This window comes from Molossus molossus, unplaced genomic scaffold, assembly GCF_014108415.1.
Source record: "Molossus molossus isolate mMolMol1 unplaced genomic scaffold, mMolMol1.p scaffold_m16_p_1, whole genome shotgun sequence".
Classification (NCBI taxonomy): Eukaryota; Metazoa; Chordata; class Mammalia; order Chiroptera; family Molossidae; genus Molossus; species Molossus molossus.
In genome coordinates, this window is record NW_023425344.1 from 228,252,636 (window position 1) to 228,270,720 (window position 18,085).

The window sequence follows — 18,085 nt, forward strand, 5'->3', positions numbered from 1 at the left end:
TGGACCTCTGCCCTGGTAAGAAGCTCCCAGGGGTTGCCCACACTGCCTCCCCATCTTAACTCATTCAAGCCTCCAAACAACACTGTGAGGTGGGTACTATTATTTCATAACCCCTATTTTACAGATAAAGAAACTGAGGCACAGAGAGGTGGAGTGCCTTAATTCAAGTTACACACCTAGGAGTAGCTTAGCTGGTATTTGAACTTAGGTAGAAGGGGGGTCTTGTCCTCCCCCAGGGCACTTCTGCACTGCAGGCCTGATTTTCGGGAGGTCACGAATTAAGGGTTTATCCTCTGCAGTGGGCTGGGACCAGCAGGTGGCAGCCCAGGGCTACGTAGGTACTGTGCATCTTACCACACGACCGCCTCTAGTTCTCCAGCCTTTCCAACTTCCCTCTCTCCTCCACCCTCAGGTCCTAGCCTAGGAGGCAGCCCCGAGATCCCCATCAAACCACAATAGCCCTGCCTAACAGATTCAAATATGAGACCCCCCAGATGTGACTCCGTGCGCACCAAACGCAACCGGCAAAGTGAGTTTTCCGCTATTCCCTTTTATTCCAGAATCGCAATCGGACCACGAAATCTAGAAATATCTCTTTATACCAGAGTTCAGGAAGGGTTTGGGAGCCCAGCCAAGTGGGAAAAAGTTGGGGATTCCTCTTGGATTCCCCAGAGCGTTCTGGAGACCACGGGCGTCGGTGCACGCGCGCCCGGAGATGCGCCCCGGCTCGAGGAAACTATTTGGAGGGTTCCTTCGGAGAGGCGGCCGGGATTCCCTCGCGTGGTCCTCTGGGAGGAGGCACATCAATTTGAGGGGCAGTTCAGGGGGTGGGGGTTAACCGGGCGGTTTCCATGGCGCCCGGGGCGTGGGGGAGGAATACACTCCTCAAACTGTGGCGAAACAACCGGGCTGCCGGGCCCGCCCGGCTGGAGGAGGCAGGAGGGAAGCAGGGAGGGGAGGCGGGGTGGGGGTGGGGGGAGCCTAGCGGGACGGGGGCGGGGCGGTCACGTGCCCTAGGGGCGAGGCCCCGAGCCGGCCGGGAGCGAACCGAGTCCGGCGAACCGGCTGTGCAAGGAGCCAAATATTTCCTGAACCGAGAGACTGGAAGTGGCCAGGACCGGGCTGCGGCGTCTGCGGCGGGGCTGGGGGACAGCCGGCCCCTACGGAAACGCAGGGCAGAAGTTTGGAGGTGAGCGTCGGAGGCCCACCCGTGGCTTTTACGCAGGATTGGGTCTTCATTTCTCCTGGGGCAGACTGGGGCGACCGCCCTGTCAGCTTTATGGGACCAGCTGAGCGACTGTGCCCTTAAGATCGCCGGAGTTCGCAGCACCTGTGCAGGGCTCAGGAGCGGCCGTGGTCATGGTGAATGAAGATTCCAACCTGGAGGAGCGCGATGGCACCCCCGAGGAGTTCCCGCTCCGGGCGGACCCCAGCATCCCCGCCGACCCCAGCGTCCCCGCCGACCCCAGCGTCTCGGCCCATCCCAGCGTCTCGGTCCATCCCAGCGTCTCCTTCCACCCCAGCGTCTCTGCGAACCCCAGCAGTTCAGCCCTCCCCAGTACCGTGGTCCAAACCGGTGACTTGGCCCAACCCAGTAGTAGTAGTAGCAGCACGAGCCCAGAGGACCTCAGTGTGATCAAGGTGAGCAAGCGCCGTTGGCTTGTGGTGCTGGTGTTTAGCAGTTACTCCATGTGCAACGCCTTCCAGTGGATCCAGTATGGCTCAATCAATAACATCTTCATGAAATTTTACGGGGTCAATGCCTTTGCCATCGACTGGCTGTCCATGTGCTACATGCTGACCTACATCCCTCTACTACTGCCAGTGGCCTGGCTGCTGGAAAAATTCGGCCTGCGCACCATCGCCCTCACCGGCTCTGCTCTCAACTGCTTGGGGGCCTGGGTGAAGTTAGGGAGCCTGAAGCCACATCTCTTTCCAGTCACAGTGCTGGGCCAGGTCATCTGCTCTGTGGCCCAGGTCTTCATCCTGGGCATGCCCTCCCGCATCGCTTCAGTCTGGTTTGGGGCTGATGAAGTTTCAACGGCCTGCGCCATAGCTGTCTTTGGCAATCAGGTAGGTAGAAGAGTTTGTGGGTGTTCAGAGGAATGGGCATCATATTATGGGACTGAGTGTGTCAGATTGTATCTAACTGCACTTAACTGTGTGGGAGACTTATTTTCTGACTTCAACTGTGTTTGTGACTCTGGGTGACTTTATGGGCTGGGTGTGTTTGATGGTGTGAGTGATTATGATTGGGTGACTGTGTAAGAGAAGTGCCCCCGGGGAAGGTGGGAGGAAGAAACCTTCTCTTTCACCCACAATTGCTCCTTCCCCAGCAGAAAGCATGCTATTGAAACATGTGATCATGTGATTTTTTTTTTTTTTTTTTTTTACTATTTCATTCTTGAACCTGTTGGCTTAGACCTTTGACTTTAGGAAAGCTGTCCTTTGGGAGCAGCTCCAGAACGTCAGACTATTCCGGTACCGTCAGAATTTAGCAGGTGTTTTTAGCCTGACCAACCAGTTTTCCTAGAGTGCAGTATCTCCTGTACTACATAGAATTGCAGAGCGGTGTCCTAGTGGAATTTGGCACTGTTCTTACCTTCTTTGGTAAATAGCTAAAGCCAGGACAGTGGGAACAATGCTTTGTGCCAAACTCCTTTTCTTGGGTTTAGAGCCAAGTTCAGCAGGATGGAGTAGAAATCTCACTCTGAATTTCCAAAGACTAAGAACCTTGGAAAGGCCCGGAAAACTCATCTTTAAATCCTTTCTCTTTCTTTTTTGAGCAGCTCAAATTCTTTGCATCTCAGTGTGGTTATGACCCAGAAAATTGGGCGTGTTATGAATCTGAGTGTCTTCTCCAGATATTTGAAACAAATTATATATGGGATTCTTCTTCATCTGAACCACTGCCTCCTGGTCTCACTGCTGCCCAAGCATACTCACTTGTGGCGAGGTGTTTAAAAGTGACCAGTAACCCTTAGTTCATATTAGCCTGTGTTTTCTTATCTGTGATTGCATTTAGAAATTGTAACCTTTCATTCAGAAATTTCTCATTTGGGTCAGAAGTTTTCCAAACTTCTCTAGGGCAAATTTTTATTCTGTTCATCTTCACCATCAGGAAGTTGACTTGAGCTAAATGTTCCCAAGCTAGTAAGTCCTGCCACTTGGGTAATAGTGTAAGCGACCAATGAAAACAAACAGAGGCTTTCTTTAGCACACAAACAGGCAACTTAAAATCCTTTACTATTTTTTTTTCCACCCCTGAGTTTGAATATTTTGAAGACTGAATTGATTTGAGGTCCAGGGGTGAAACGAGGGATCTTGTTCAGGGCAGGTGTTGGGGGTGACATTTACCAGCCCCCTGTCCTCTAAGCCGTAGAGTCTAAGGTGATGTGACTGGATTTTAACATCCCCATTGCAGCTGCTGGTGGGTTTGACATTACTGGATTTTTCCTTTATAGGAGGGCAAAGCAGTAGAACAAGATGCAGACAAGGTCACTGTAATCCTAACTCTTAGTTTGGGGAAGGCAGAACTAACTGGGAGAAGCCCTTAGGTGGGGCCAGGTGAGATCAGAGAATCCAGCACTTGTTTTGTTAACCACTAAGGGTAAACTAGTAGGTTTCAGACCCTTCCTCACACACCTGTGAGGGAACTTAGCATCAGATATAGCTTTAAAATTTAATAAGAATAGTTATTAATTCATCACCAGTACTTCCCACCAAGGCCAGGAAATGCTAATGATTTTATATTTAAAAACACTCTGACAGTATATATTTATATCACAGAGCCATCTATTTAGTTTGATTTTTTAGGCTCAACCTACTGTGCTAAGTTAAAAAAGAAAAAAATGGAATTGTTTATTCTGCCTCTCATAGAGATAAATATTTGGTTCTCAGCATGTGTTTTATTTTTTTCTTTATTGATTCTAGAGAGAGAGGGGAAGAGAGAGGGAGAGACAGAGAAAATATCAATGAGAGAGGACATCGATTGGCCACCTCCTGCACGCCCCTGACTGGGGATCGGGCCTACAACCTGGGCATGTGCCCTGACCAGGAATTGAACCGGCGACCTCTTGGTGCATGGGTTGATGTTCAACCACTGAGCCACACCAGCTGGGCTCAGACCTTTCTTTTTGAGGAACACGTGACTGAGTGGAGGAGAAATATTAACAGAGCACGTTGAGCTTCACTGCTTAGGAAAAAGGCTCCACAAAACTGTTAAAGATTTAAAAAGTCATTCTGCAGAATAATTCTTTTTTTTTTATTATTTATTTTATTTTATTTTATTTTTTTATCCTCACTCGGGGACATTTTTTCATTTTTTGTTCAGATAGAGTGGGAGGGAGAGAGGAAGAAAAAGAGAGAGAGAGAAAGAGAGAGAGACATCAATGTGAAAGGGACACATCGAGTGGCTGCCACCCGCATAACCAACCAGGGCCGGGGACAAACTGCAACCGAGGTATATGCCCTTAGCAGGAACCTAACCCGGGTCTCTCTGGACCACAGGCTGACGCTCTAACCGCTGAGCCAAGCTGGCCAGGGCATCTGCAGAATAATTCTTCATGGCCTGCAAACTTCACACTGATCAGCAGAACTCCTATACCCTAGTAATCCCCACCTCTCTCTTCTAGTGCCTCTTATATGTTCCACACACGCACCAGCCCCTGCTTATATTCAGTCCAACATTTGTTCATTCATTCAAGCTTTTACCTACCTATGTGGGCAAGGAAGAAAATTTCTTCTACCCTCCTAGGTTCTTTCAGCTGGTCTAATAATTAAATCAACGTGAGACAGAGTAACAAGATAAAATAACCAAATTTAATTACATAGGTACATATGGGAACCCCACATACATGAAAGAGTCAGATATATACCCTCCCATACAGGAGAGGTTCAGAGACCAAAAGGTAAAATGAGGTTTGTATAACATCCCGAGCCAAGGACAAAGGTAAAATGTCTTGGGGCTTGAGGGGGGAAAGGGAGGTCATTCGAAGGATAATAAGAAGAGTAGATGTTCAATAATGAGAAGTTTGCCCTGTTCAATAGATAGGTCATTGAGGTTATTTCTGGTAACAATGAAACTGGATACAATAGGTCCAAGGTTGCCTGTCACTACTTGAGCCAAAATAAGCAGAGACAGGGTTGAATCATATATGAGGATTTATTCCAAAAATGCTGGCAGTATGGGGAGAGCAGCAGGTCATCGTGTAAATTCTGCTGTAACACTTCCTATTAGCCAGGTGGTATATAGAGATAAATAAGAAAGGGGCTGCATACAAGGGGGAGGGGGCAGGGTAAGGGCTGCAGGGTCCCTGGTCTGTGTGTTTCCTTCCAGCGTCTTGAAGTCTGATAACAAGGTAGTTAACCTTCTGTGATGTTAAAACAGTCCACCTGATCCTGGGACTGGAGCATGGTCAGCATTCCTGAAGCAAACTCCCAGAGGGGGTCAGGGTCCAGGCACAGCAACCAAATCAAAGTGTGTCCTGTCCTTTGTTTGTTCTCAAAATGTATTTTCTTTTCTGAGTAATGGACCATCCGGGCTCTAAGGCAGCTTGTCTTTTTACAGCCCTGTTTGTCTTCTTGCAGTACATCTTCTGTAAGAAAGTTTTTATAGTCAGTAAGATGAACAGTCATTGAACAACCCTGGCTCTATTCCTATTTCGTGCCTTTCCCCCTAGCAATTACTCTTATTATGGACAAGGCCCACAGTTTAAATTCTAGGAAGTTAAGGGAGTGGAGAAGTTTCTCCTGAATCTGCAGGGTCTCAGTTGCCTTTAGCTCAAAATAACCCATATGCCAAAGTAGCATATGTCCCGAACCTCTTTACCTAGCTCCTCCTTTTTGCCAGATGCTGCATCAAGGGCATGTACCTGGGTTGCAGTTTCAATTCCGGGCCCTGGTTGGGGTCCTGTAGGAAGCAATCAGTTAATGTTTCTCTCTCACCCTCCCTCCCTCTCTCCCTCCCTTCCACTCTCTCTAGAAATAAAAAAAAATCAGTGGAAAAATACCTACCCTCGGGTGAAAATTTATAACTAAATAAAATAAATAAATAAATAAACAAATACCAGGCACCAAATTTCAGATTTTTTAAAAAAGCAAAACTGTACATTGCGTATAAAGGATTTATTTTCTGCAGAAAATAAATGAGGTGTTTAGTATCTCCTTTGCCTAATTGCTGAGGAAAAATTTTAGGGAAACGGAGCTAAATATCTATGAAAACACTTATTCTGTGCAAGATACTTTTTCATCCATTATTTACTTTTTCAACGCCATGAAGTAGATGGAATTGTTCTCATTGTTACAGGTGAGGAGCTTGAGACAGATAAATGGAGCAACCTTATTCAGGGTCCTTCAGGGACTGAGCGGCAGAAGGGAGATTCGAGCCCGATTCCACCTTCAAAGAGCATGTCGATAATTGGTCCATACTGAGTCTTCACGTGGTTAAAGCATATATTAAAAAAAAAAAAAAAAGGCAGGATTCTGAGGTTTGAATTTTGCCCCTTGTGTCTCAAGGGTTGTTGTTGGCGGAGAGCCTAGCTCCTGTTTTCTGAAGTTCCTAGCATTAGCATTGTGCCCCCCACCCCATTGCAAACTGCTAAGGGGCCAGTGCTGCTGGTCTGCTGCTCTGAATTTAGCATGGAGAGATACAAGAGGGTGGGTTCGCATTTCTAGGAAGAAGAAACCAGTAAATCCTGGGCTGAGGTGAGGGGAGGGAAGGAGGCTCAGACTGCAGCTGAAGCTCTTCCCCTTCCCTCTGGCCAGTTGAACAGGTGGTGACAGACTGGAATTTTAACACTTGTTCCATTGTTTCAAGGCCAAATGATCCTTGTGGGGTTTTGAGTGATGTGGACACATTGTTATTGTGCAAGGGTTAGAAGAAAGCCTGTGTTAGCTTGGTGGCCAAGGATGAGGGAGATGTGGGAGCTGAAGTCAGCCCCATCCCCCATGGGGAGCCTGTAGCACCCAGAAGGGAAGGGACTTCTCAAGGACTCAGGCTGTTCAGAGCAGCGCCACCCAATAATAGAGTAGGAGAGAATCAGTTTGCTTTCCATGTAAGAAAAATCCAGTTACCTTACTGTAATATTAGTTCTGTGGAAGCCACGCTGAGCTGTGGAAAATAGTACTATCCAATAGAATTGTAATGCAAGCCAAATGTATAACTAAATCTTCTGGTAGCCACATTAAAAATATATAAAATGTCACTTAAAAAATTAAAAAGAACAGGTGAAATTGGTTTTAGTACTATATTTTATTTAACTCAATATATCCCAAGTATTGTTTCAACATGTAGTCAATATAATATTACTAAAAGTCTATTTTACATTATTTTTTCATACAGGGTCTTTAGAACTTGGCGTGTTTTTTACACTTACAGACTAACCACATTTCCGAGCAAGTGATAGGATGTATTCAGTAGCCAGTTTGGACTGCACAGGTCTAAAACAATGATGCTGTTTGTAGGGAGAAGAAGTTTTTCTTGGCCCTCGAAGGGCCCCTGGCTAGGTCTAAAAATTAAACTAACGAAGTCATATTAACAGAAAAGCATCCCAATTCATTTAATGTAAGTGTTACATGACATAAGAAAAAGAAGAAATAGACCTGTGTATTAAAAAAAAATTTTTTTTTCTTTATTGATTTTAGAGAGAGAGGAAGGGAGATGGAGAGAGAAATAGAAACATCGATGAGAGAGAACATCGATTGGCTGCCTCCTACACGTCCCCACTGGGAATTTGGCCCCAAACCTGGGCATGTTACCTGACTGGGAATCAGACCAGTGACCCCTTGGTGCATGGGTTGATGCTCAACCACTGAGCCACACTGGCCGGGCAGACCTGTGTATTTTTGTGCCAGGTTTGATGAAGAGTGGCCAGTCATGGAGGAATATGACAGGCTAGGAGTATGAGGGAATTATAGTAAACTTGGGGAAACTCAGAAAGGCCTTGTGTTTGGGTTCTTCTTGACAGTGTCCCTTTGTCTTTGGAGATAATGATGCTCCCTTCCTCGGGGTCTAGGGAGGGCATCTCTCCCAGGAGGGCTTTAAGGTTGTTTCAGGGAGAGGAGCAAGGAGGGGGAGGAGACCAGAGTAACCTTTCTGCTTCTGCCGTTTTCTCAAACTCCCTCAGCTTAAACTAGTCAGTATGCCAAGGTGCTGTATTTTGGGGGTAGCATGTTTTGAACCCCATTGTATTTCAAGCAGCTGGAAATCAGCTTCTAACAGATAAAGGTGGGCTCTAGGGAACTGACGTGTGGCCTCAGGAGGTTGTTTGCTGGACGGGCCAGTCATGTGGTATCACCTAGAGGGTTGAGTGTTTCTGAGATTGACTCAGGAGTCAGGGTCATGAGGCAGGGAGGGGGTCAGCCCAGTCTTCTTCCCAAGTCATGGCCACTAGGGTGTCTTAAACTCTCTGTTTATCATTCCGGATCTTCTAATGTCAGAGGTCTTTCTTTCAAGGTCTGAGTGAAGTTTGGGGAGGTGAGGCAAACTCTTGTTCCCTTCCATTGATTGCTATTGTCAAGGCACCAGAACATCTGCCCATGTGGCTGACCACTTGCTGGCTTCTCCTTTTGCACTAGAAGAGAAACAGGCAGGGGCTGGGAGAGCAGAACAAGGCTGGTGGTGACCAAAATGAGAATGGGTGGGACCCTCAAATACTCATGGGAGCCAGGTCATATAAATGTGACATAGTACAAGTGACATTGGAGTGTGGTAGGGGTTACAGCAGACATGAGAGCACATGTCTCATCTAAAGACACTAGCTGTGCTGGCTGGTGTGGCTCAGTGGATTGAGCATCATCACATGCCCGGGTTGCAGGCTCGATCCCCAGTGGGGGGCATGCAGGAGGCAGCTGATCGATGTTTTTCCTTCACATTAATGTTTCTCTCTCTCTCTCTCTAAAAAAAAAAGGCAATAATAACATAATTAAAAAAATAAATACAGTAGCTGTTTCAGCCCCCGCCAACCACTGACATGACCCAGTGTTGTCAGATTCTCCAGAAATCCAGATTTTTATGTGGAATCTGTTTTTTAAATTATGATAAAATATACATAACATAATACTACCGATCATTTTAGCCATTCATAAGTGTACAATTCAATGGTATTAAATACATTCACAATGTTGTATACTCATTAACCACCATCTATACCAAAACCTTTTTTTTTCTTTTCTTTGATTTTTAAAAAATATACTTTTATTGATTTTTTTAGAGAGAGGAAGGGAAAGAGAGATAGAAACATCAATGTGAGAAACATCAAACAGCTGCCTCCTGCATGTTCCCCTACTGGGGATGGAGCCCGAAACCTGGGCATGTGCCCCGACCAGGAATTGAACCGAAACCTCTCAGTCCATGGGATGACATTCAATCCACTGAGCCATGCTGGCCAGGCTTTTTTTTCTTTTCTTAATTCTCATCCAAAGAGATGTTTTTAAAATTTATTTATTTTTTTAGAGAGAGAGAGAAAAAGGAAAGGAGAGAGAGAGAAACATCGATAGGTTGCTTCCTGCGCTCGCCCCAACTGGGGATTGAGCCCAGAACCTAGGTATGTGCCTTGACCAGGAATTGAACCTTCCACCTTTTGGTGAATGGGATGATGTTCCAACCAACTGAGCCACCCGGCCAGGGCTATACCCAAAACTTTTCATCATCCTCAGCAACTCTGTACACATTAAACAATAACTCTTCCCTGCCCCCTCCCTCCAGCCCCTAGTTACCTCTTCTACTTTCTGTTTCTATGAATTTGTCTATTCTAGATACCTCATAGAATCCTATTCTAGGATTTGCATACTATTTGGCTTTCTGTTTCTGGTTGATGAAATCTGTTTTTAAAATGCTGATAATGAATTCAAAACTTAAAAAAGACTTCTATGTTTTGAAACTGGGTCAGAGAAAACTGCCCTGTCTGAGACTTCTGGGGAGGGTACTATGAAACTGAATTTTAGTTCTACTTCTCATTCCATCACCCGTGAGCAGTCAGGTGGAAATGAGCTCAGAGGTTAGCAACTCTGGGGAGGAATGAAACAAGTACTTCCTGAAAATGGTGGTCATTCGCCTTATCCATGGGCCTGGGTCAAAATACAGATGCCCAAGCTCCCATGTGGACTTCCTTAACCAGATTCTCTAGGGGAGGGGTCCAGAATCCTGCATTTTCAACGGGCCTCCCAGGTGAGGCTAGTGATCAGACTTGTTGAAATCACCAGGAGAGAGGCCTATCACACTATGGGAAAGCACCCTCCTGCTTGGGTCTACGTTCTGGTCAGGGCCGATTTATTGTGTGTTTGTTGTATGCTGGGTCCTGTGTCCAGTAGAAGCATTTGGGAACTCAGCTACTCACCCTTCAGAGTGAGGGGATGTTACTGGACAGGGACCTGGCTCTGAGCAGGTCTGCCTTGGGTGTAGTATGTGGGTTCTTGACTTTGTGCAGGAAAGATTTTACAAGACGAGTCCAGGTGATTTGGAGAGCATGTTTATTAAGGCTGGGAACAGAGAAACAAGGAAGGGCCTCGGACAGAAAAAGCAATGGGAGAGAGCCTAGGCGGGACTACTTTGGTTCTCTAGCAATGTTACAGGAAAGAAATGAGCCAAGGTGGGGCTGCTGTCAGCTCACTGGAGAGTCCGAGAAAAGGGGGCCTTGGAGACAGCTTCAGGGGGTTAGCCCAGGACAGCTCCCACTGCCCACTGCTCCCCTGGTTGCAAGCCTCCTGAGGCCCCTTCGAGTTTAGGAGATGCGTGCCTGTGGGGGAAGAGGAGATGGAAGGGAAGGGGCGGGTGTGCTTCCAGGAGGGTGAGCGAGCACTGGGTCCTTTGCTTTGAGGGTTTTTAAAGGCTGGGAGTTTAGGGAAGATCTTAGCGGATTATCTCAATAGACTATGCACCAGCTTTTCCAGATGTGCCCTTTCTGGGTGGTGCTCTTCACTAATTGGCCAGTGCCAGGGCAGGGGGACATTAGTCATCCCAGCTGGTCTTGGATTGGTCTGCCTGGTTTAGCTGCTTTTCTGGGCCTGGTGCTGAAATACAGCTGAGGTGCAGATGTTATCTCTAGGGAGGAGAGATCAGGGGAACGTGCTCCGAACTGCCAGGCCAGCAATATGCCAGGGGAGGGAAAGCCACCCTGGGGTTGAGGTCCAGTGCCAGTTTTGCTTTTTGCTAGGCACCTGGGGCTTTCTGCCCTGCTGGCCCTCTGTATCTGGCTGTAAATTGCTTGGCCAGTTTGTTCAGCTGTCTGTCTCAGTTTCCCCACTTGCCAAGGAATTTTCCTACCTTCTTACTATCCTGCCTCAAGGAGAAGCTGGCCTGGGGTTGGGGGCTCATTATTCTGATTCACTTCAGGTTCTAACCAGGTACTGGAAACCCCAGATGGGGTGGGGGGAGGGGAAATCCCTGACGGAATGTGAGGTGAAACCACTGCAGATGCTCCTAGTGCTGTTGTTTCTTTGAATTGCAATTCTGCACTGGAGGAGGCGGGGCTGGCCTGGCTCTCGGCTTTGTTTCTCTGTCGGGCATTGTTGCAGGTGCCCCCTCATTCCATGGAATCAGGTCTGCGTTTTCAGTTTAGCATTCTAAAGCCGCTCTTCCCTCCCTGTTCCTATCTAGTCTGTCTCTTGTTCCCTCCAGCCTGTCTCTCTGCTCTGAGCAGTCTAGCCCCTGAATTACCTCCATGAAGATGTTGCAGGAGAAACGAGTGGGTCCATTTCTCTGCCACTAGTGGGAGTGGGGTTCTTGCAATATCTTGAGAAAATGAATTTTCTAAGACTGGCATGGGAGAATGAGTGGTTTTTGTTGGCATGAAATTATATCCCTCAGTTTGCAAAGTCCCATTTCCCTTAGTCCAGTCCTGGAAGAGGGGTAGCTGGGAATTCAGCAGAACTAGAAGCAGGGCCAATGTACAGAGTTTCCATTGCATGGCAGAGCTGGGTCCGATGTAGCATCGGGCATCAGGCAAGATGCAGCCCATTCGTCCATTGCGTGGGTCCCCCATGGCCCTGAGCCACATGGGCAAATGCAGTGTGGGCGCCCTGAAGGCCAGGAGTCAGGCGTGAGCATCGAGAGGGCCAAGGGACTCGAGAGGGAACTTCCTTTGTTCAGGCTTATGTATCTCGGATTTTGCACCCTTGCAGTAGCCACACCTATTCTGGCCAATTACCTGTTTCCAGGTGTGATTGAAGGTAAGTGTCTTCCCATGTCACCCAGACCTTACTGGGCATGCGTCTAAACTGGCAAAGTTGTATAAATAGCACGCCTATATCATCTAGTCTCCTCTTTACTCCTTTCTGGTTATTTAGTAATCAGATTATTATCATGGTATCAAAGGTACACTGCTTGGGGACTAAGCCTTATGCCACAGAGAGTGGCATTAACCAGATAGTGGACAGGGAAGCCCTCACTCCCCCATAGAAACTTTAAATAAACTAGAAACTGGCTAAAATAACTTCTTTATAGGAGCTTTGGAAATCAGTCCAAGATCTACAGCAACCAAGCAAATGCCCAACCAAGAAACACACACACACACACACACACACACACACACACACACACAGTAAACAATCAAAATGGTAGGAAACGTCATGACCTTTTTACTCCCATTCCCTTCCTCCCTTCCCCATGCTGTGCCTCCCGATCCCCGGTTCTCTTCTGCAAACCACACTTGCAGTGTTTTAACCCAACTGTATTTCTATACACTAACAATGAACAATCCCAAAAGGAAATTAAGAAAACAATTATATTTATAGTAGCATAAAAAAAAAATACTTAGGAATAAATTTAGCCAAGGAGGTGAAAGACACGAAGACTGAAAACTATAAAATGTTACTGAAAGAGATTAAAGACCTAAATAAATGGAAAGACATTCTGTGTTCATGGATCGGAAGACTTAATGTTGTTAAGATGTCAATACTACCCAAAGCAATCCACAGATTCAGAGTAATCCCTATCAAAATGCCAATGACGTTTTCCGCAGAAATAGAAAAATGCATCCTAAAAGTCATGTGGAAGTTTAAGAGACAATGAATAACCAAAACAATCTTGGAAAAGAACAGCAAAGTTGGAGGTCTCCTTCTTCTTGATTTCAAAACTAATAAAGCTACAGTAATGATAACAGTATGGTCTTGGTCTAAAGACAAATGTAGGTCAATGAATAGAAAGTCCAGAAATAAACCCTCACATATAATCAAATTATTTCCAACAAGGGCCCTGGCCGGTTTGGCTCAGCGGTTAGAGCGTCGACCTGCGGTCCTGAGAGACCCAGGTTCGGTTCCCGCTAAGGGCGCGTACCTCGGTTGCAGTTTGTCCCCGGCCCTGGTCGGTCGTGCGGGTGGCAGCCACTCGATGTGTTCCTTTCACATCGATGTTTCTCTCTCTCTCTGTTCCTCTCTCTCCCTCCCACTCTACCTGAACAAAAAAAATGGGAAAATGTCCTCGGGTGAGGATAAAAAAAAAAAAAAAAATTATTTCCATCAAGGGTCCCAAAACCATTTAATACCAAATGACAGCCTTTTCTTTTTTTCTTTCTTTTTCTTTTTTAATCCTCACCCAAGGGTATGTTTATTGATTTGAAAGAGAGAGAGAGAGAGAGAGAGATTGATTGGTTGCCTTCTGTGTATGCCCTGACTGGGGATCGAACCTGCAACCTTTTTGGAGTATGGGATGATGCTCCAACTAACTGAGCCACCCGGGTGGGGCGACAGCCTTTTTTATTTTTTTGGTTTATTGAACATAAAATATAGTTTTTATTTATTTTTTTATTTATTTAAATTAATTGATTTATTTTTGTTACTGATGTTTCTCCTTTTCCCCCCACTGATTCCCCCCTTCCCACCCTCCTCACTCTGTCCCCAGCTTTGTTGTCCATGTCCATTGTTCATGCACACATGCATATAAGTTCTGTGGTTTATCTCCTCCCCACCACCCCCTCTTCTGAGGATTGTCAGTCTGTATCCCACTTCCATGTCTCTGGGACTACCCCATTCCTCAGACTGTTATGTTCATTATATTCCACAAATAAGTGAGATCATATGATACTTGTCTTTCTCTGTTTGGCTTGTTTTGCTTAGGATGACACTTTCCAGGTCCCTCCATGTCGTCTCAAAGGATAAGAGACCTTTCTTTCTTACAGTTGCATAGTACTCCATTGTGTATATATACCACAACCTTTTTATCCATTCGTCTACTGATGGACATTTGGGCTGTTTACAGATCTTAGCTATTGTAAACAGTGCTGCTACAAACATGGGGGTACATAATATTCTTTCTGATTGGTGTTTCAGGCTTCTTAGGGTATATTCCTGGGTTCGATTCTGGCCAAGGGCATGTACCTTGGTTGCACTTCGTCCGCTGCCCCGGTTGGGGTCGTGTAGGTACAGCTGATTGATATGTCTCTCTCACATCAATGTTTTTTTTCTCTCTCTCTCTCCCTTCATCTCTCCCTCCACCTCTCTGGAGATCAATGTAAAAGTATCCTTGGGTGAGGATTTAAAAAAAAAAAAAGTGGACTTAATTTTTCAGAGCAGTTTTAGGTTCACAGCAAAATTGACCAGAAGGTACAGAAGGTATACTCAAAAGAACTAAGAGCAGAAACTTGAACAGATGTCTGCACGCCCATGTTTATAGCAGCATTATTCACAATAGCCAAAAGCTGGAAGTAACCCAAGGGTCCATCTGTGGATGGATGGATAAACAAAATGGGTTATTTCGCCCTGGCCGGTTTGGCTCAGCAGTAAGAGCGTCGGCCGGTGGTCCAGAGAGACCTGGGTTTGGTTCCTGCTAAGGGCATGTATCTCAGTTGCAATTTGTCCCCGGCCCTGGTTGGGTCATGCCGCCACTCGACGTGTCCCTTTCACGTCGATGTTTCTCTCTCTCTCTCTCTCTTCCTCTCTCTCCCTCCCACTCTATCTGAACAAAAAATGGAAAAATGTCCTCGGGTGAGGATAAAAAAAAGAAAGGGTTATTTAGCCTAAAAAAGAAAGGAAATTCTGACACATGCTACACATGGATAAATCGTGAAGACATGCCAAGTGAACTAAGCCAGTCACAAAAGGACAGGTACGGGGCCACCTCTACTTCTGACTGACTGACTATAAATTGGAGATTCCCACGACCCCCACTTAGGTTCTATAATTTGCTAGAATGGCTCACAGAACTCAGGTAAACCCGTACTTATATTTACTGGGTTTTTATGAAGGATCCACCTCAGGAACAGCCAAATGGAGCAGATACAGGGCAAGGGATGGGGGGAAGCACAAGCTTCCGAGCCCCCCTGGCTGCACCGCCCTCCCAGCACTTTGATGTGATGTGTTCACCAACCTGAAAGCTCACTGAATTTCCAAGAGTTTTGAGAGAGCTTCATTTCCAGCTCCCCTCCTCCCCAGAGGTGGGGGAGGGTGTGACGGAAAGTTCCCAGACTCTAACCAGTAGGTCCTCAGGTGTGAAGGAGAGAAGCTCCTTATGAATAAAAAAGGCACTTCTGCAACTCAAGGAATTTCAAACATTTTTAGTGCTCTGTGCCAGGAACTGTGACAAAGACCAAATGTATTTTTATTGTACCATAGGTCCCTAGCGTAGTCAAATGCATAGAGACAGAAAGTAGAAAGGTGGTTGCCAGGGGCTGAGGGAGGAAAGAATGGGGAGTTACCATTTAAGGGGTACCCAGTCAGTTTAGGAAGATGAAAAAGGTTCTGGAGATGGATGGATGGGATGGTTGCTCAATGATGTGAATGTGCTTAATACCACTGAACTGTACAGTTAAAGATAATTAAAATGGTCAATTTTATACTGTGTATATTTTAATACCCCCCCAGGCATCCCCCACTGCTTGTGAGGTGTTCCCTTCTGGCTGGGTACCGCTCACCTCCTGCCATCTGCTCGGTTCCTGTGCTTGGAGGAGCCCCGGCCTGCTCTGTGCTCGCGGAGTTTCCTGGGCACTGGTCTTTGTCTTCTGATGGTTTGTTTCCCCCTCTTCCTCGTCTGTTCTGTCCTCTCCCTCCGCCTCCGGCTCCTCTTCGGACTGAATAAGAAACTTGTCAGGGAGCTGGAACCTTGATACATCTCGCCTACATCTCAGGGCTCGGGGCCATTAAACAGGGTTCTATTCCTGAAAGGAATTAAAGTGACACATCAGTTAACTGAGAGCTCAGGTGGCGGGAGGAAGGGATTATGACTCAATCTTACTCCTTCAATGAAAAGAGCTATTAAGTCCTTACTGTGTGCTTGAACTGTGCCAGAACCCAGCTGGTTGGGAACACGATCTTTAGCTCTGCTGTGTACTCTTGGGCAAGTCTCTTTTCCAAGGTTTTTTGGGCACGTGCTCTTAGTGGGAACCAAACCTGGGACTCTGGTCTGCAGGCCGACGCTCCAGCTGCTGAGCCAGGGCTCTAAGTATTTTCTTAAATCCTCACCCGAGGACATGCTTAGAGAGAGAGAGAGAAATGTCGATCGATTGCCTTCCGTATGTGCCCCAACTGGGGATCGAACTGGTGAACTGGCAACTTCTCTGTGTGCAAGACGACAACCAACTGAGCCACACCGGTCTGGCAACTTTTCAACATTTTGATTTCTTTTGTAAATGGAGATAATATTGCCTACTGCAAAAAGTAGAGAAGAGGACTAATGAGACAGTAAGTGGAGGGCCCTTAGTTAGCTAGCAGAGTTTATCAGACAAGAAATGGGAGATGAAGAACAGATGCTGTCAGTACTATCACCAGTAGAGTTGGGTAGTTGGCTTCTGTCTGCAGGGGCTCCTGATTTAGGAGAGGCCAGCACTTAACTGCTCAAGGATATCTGTGCACAGGGCATTAAGGGGTCACAGCAGGTAGGGTGATACCTCAGTGTGTGCAGTGGGGAGCAAGCAGGACAGCTCTGGTGATGGTAATAGCCAGTTTATAGTGAGTGAAGTGACCAGGAGTTGGGAGAGTAGGGGAGGGTGGGCCATTCCAGGCAGTATTTCGATGGGGACTTGTCCCTCTTGAAAGCTACTCAACCAAAAGCTTGTAGATGCTGTAAGATGGTATTAGTTTCCCAGTGTGTGGTTGATGAGACCTGTTGTCTGTGGTGAAGACTTTGGGGTCTCTGGGGTGACATGGATACTGAGCCACCCCCAATCTCCACACATCAGATCCTTCGTCTCACAAACCTAAGGCCATGCTAAAGGAAGTGGGGCGTCCAGGCTTATCAGGTAGACACAGCTGTTTTCCTCTGCCTTGTTCTTGATCTTTGTCCAGCAGTGATGTTAACAGGATGTCCTTCCTTGGACTTCAACTCCTTCCAAACAGCCCTGAGTGGATTGCAGGATGATGAGGTGGAAGCCCATCAGGGATGATAAAGAACCATAGCATTAAGGTGAAAGCAGGTGTTTCTTCTTTTTTCATTCTCTGTCTCCTGATTTCTATCCAGCACCATTCCCAAACTTAACCCAACGGAACATCTCCCCTTGATTTTATGGGACTAAGGACCTTTCTCTTTACTGAGTCATTCTGAGGTGGGAGGGCAGGCTCTGATGCTCCACTGCACTCTTCTGCTTTCTGAACTCCTTATAGGCATCTCTCTTTTTTTTATGCCATGCAAAAAACCTTGGCTCAGATGAGGCATTGCCCCGGCATAAGGGCAGATAACAGCAGCGCTATCTATGTTTGCGGAAGGGCGAGATGAGAGGCAGGGCCAGATTTCACTTGCTTACCAACTTCTTGGAATTAAACAGTGTCTCAGAACCTCACGGTGGAGCAGTGTTTGCTTTGGCTCCCATCCCATCTGATTCTTCCTCCAGAGAGGAGGTGGACACAGCCCCTTTCAATTCCAGGAGACCACTTTTGATTGGACAACCCTGCCCACTCCAGAAGAGAGGGGCACTGAAGTTGGAGCAGGATTGGGGGTTTGTTTTTCCCCTTCTCTTCTCCCCTAAAATTCTTGATTTCGGCCCCAATGACTGTGTTAATGTAGCTGGTGTCCTTTGGTGGCTCTGGAGCAGCTCTCTCTCTGCACAAGGTCATTTGTTCTGTCCCATCCACTCTGAGAACTGTATGAAGTAAACAACCATGCGTCATCCTGTCAGAGCAGGGCCCATTCCAGCGGGCTGTTTGCTTTGATGGTGGCTGC

General features: G+C 46.7%; 1 protein-coding gene across 1 annotated transcript in view; it reads left to right on the forward strand.

The window, feature by feature from the left end:
- Nucleotides 1–1,068: 1,068 nt before the first annotated feature.
- Nucleotides 1,069–18,085, forward strand: part of FLVCR2 (FLVCR heme transporter 2) — a 55,277-nt gene continuing 38,260 nt past the window's right edge. Inside the window, exon 1 of the mRNA XM_036241558.1 lies at nucleotides 1,069–2,073. Within this exon, the coding sequence (XP_036097451.1) occupies nucleotides 1,360–2,073 (714 nt within the window). The 5' untranslated portion in view covers nucleotides 1,069–1,359. The remainder of the gene's footprint in view (nucleotides 2,074–18,085) is intronic.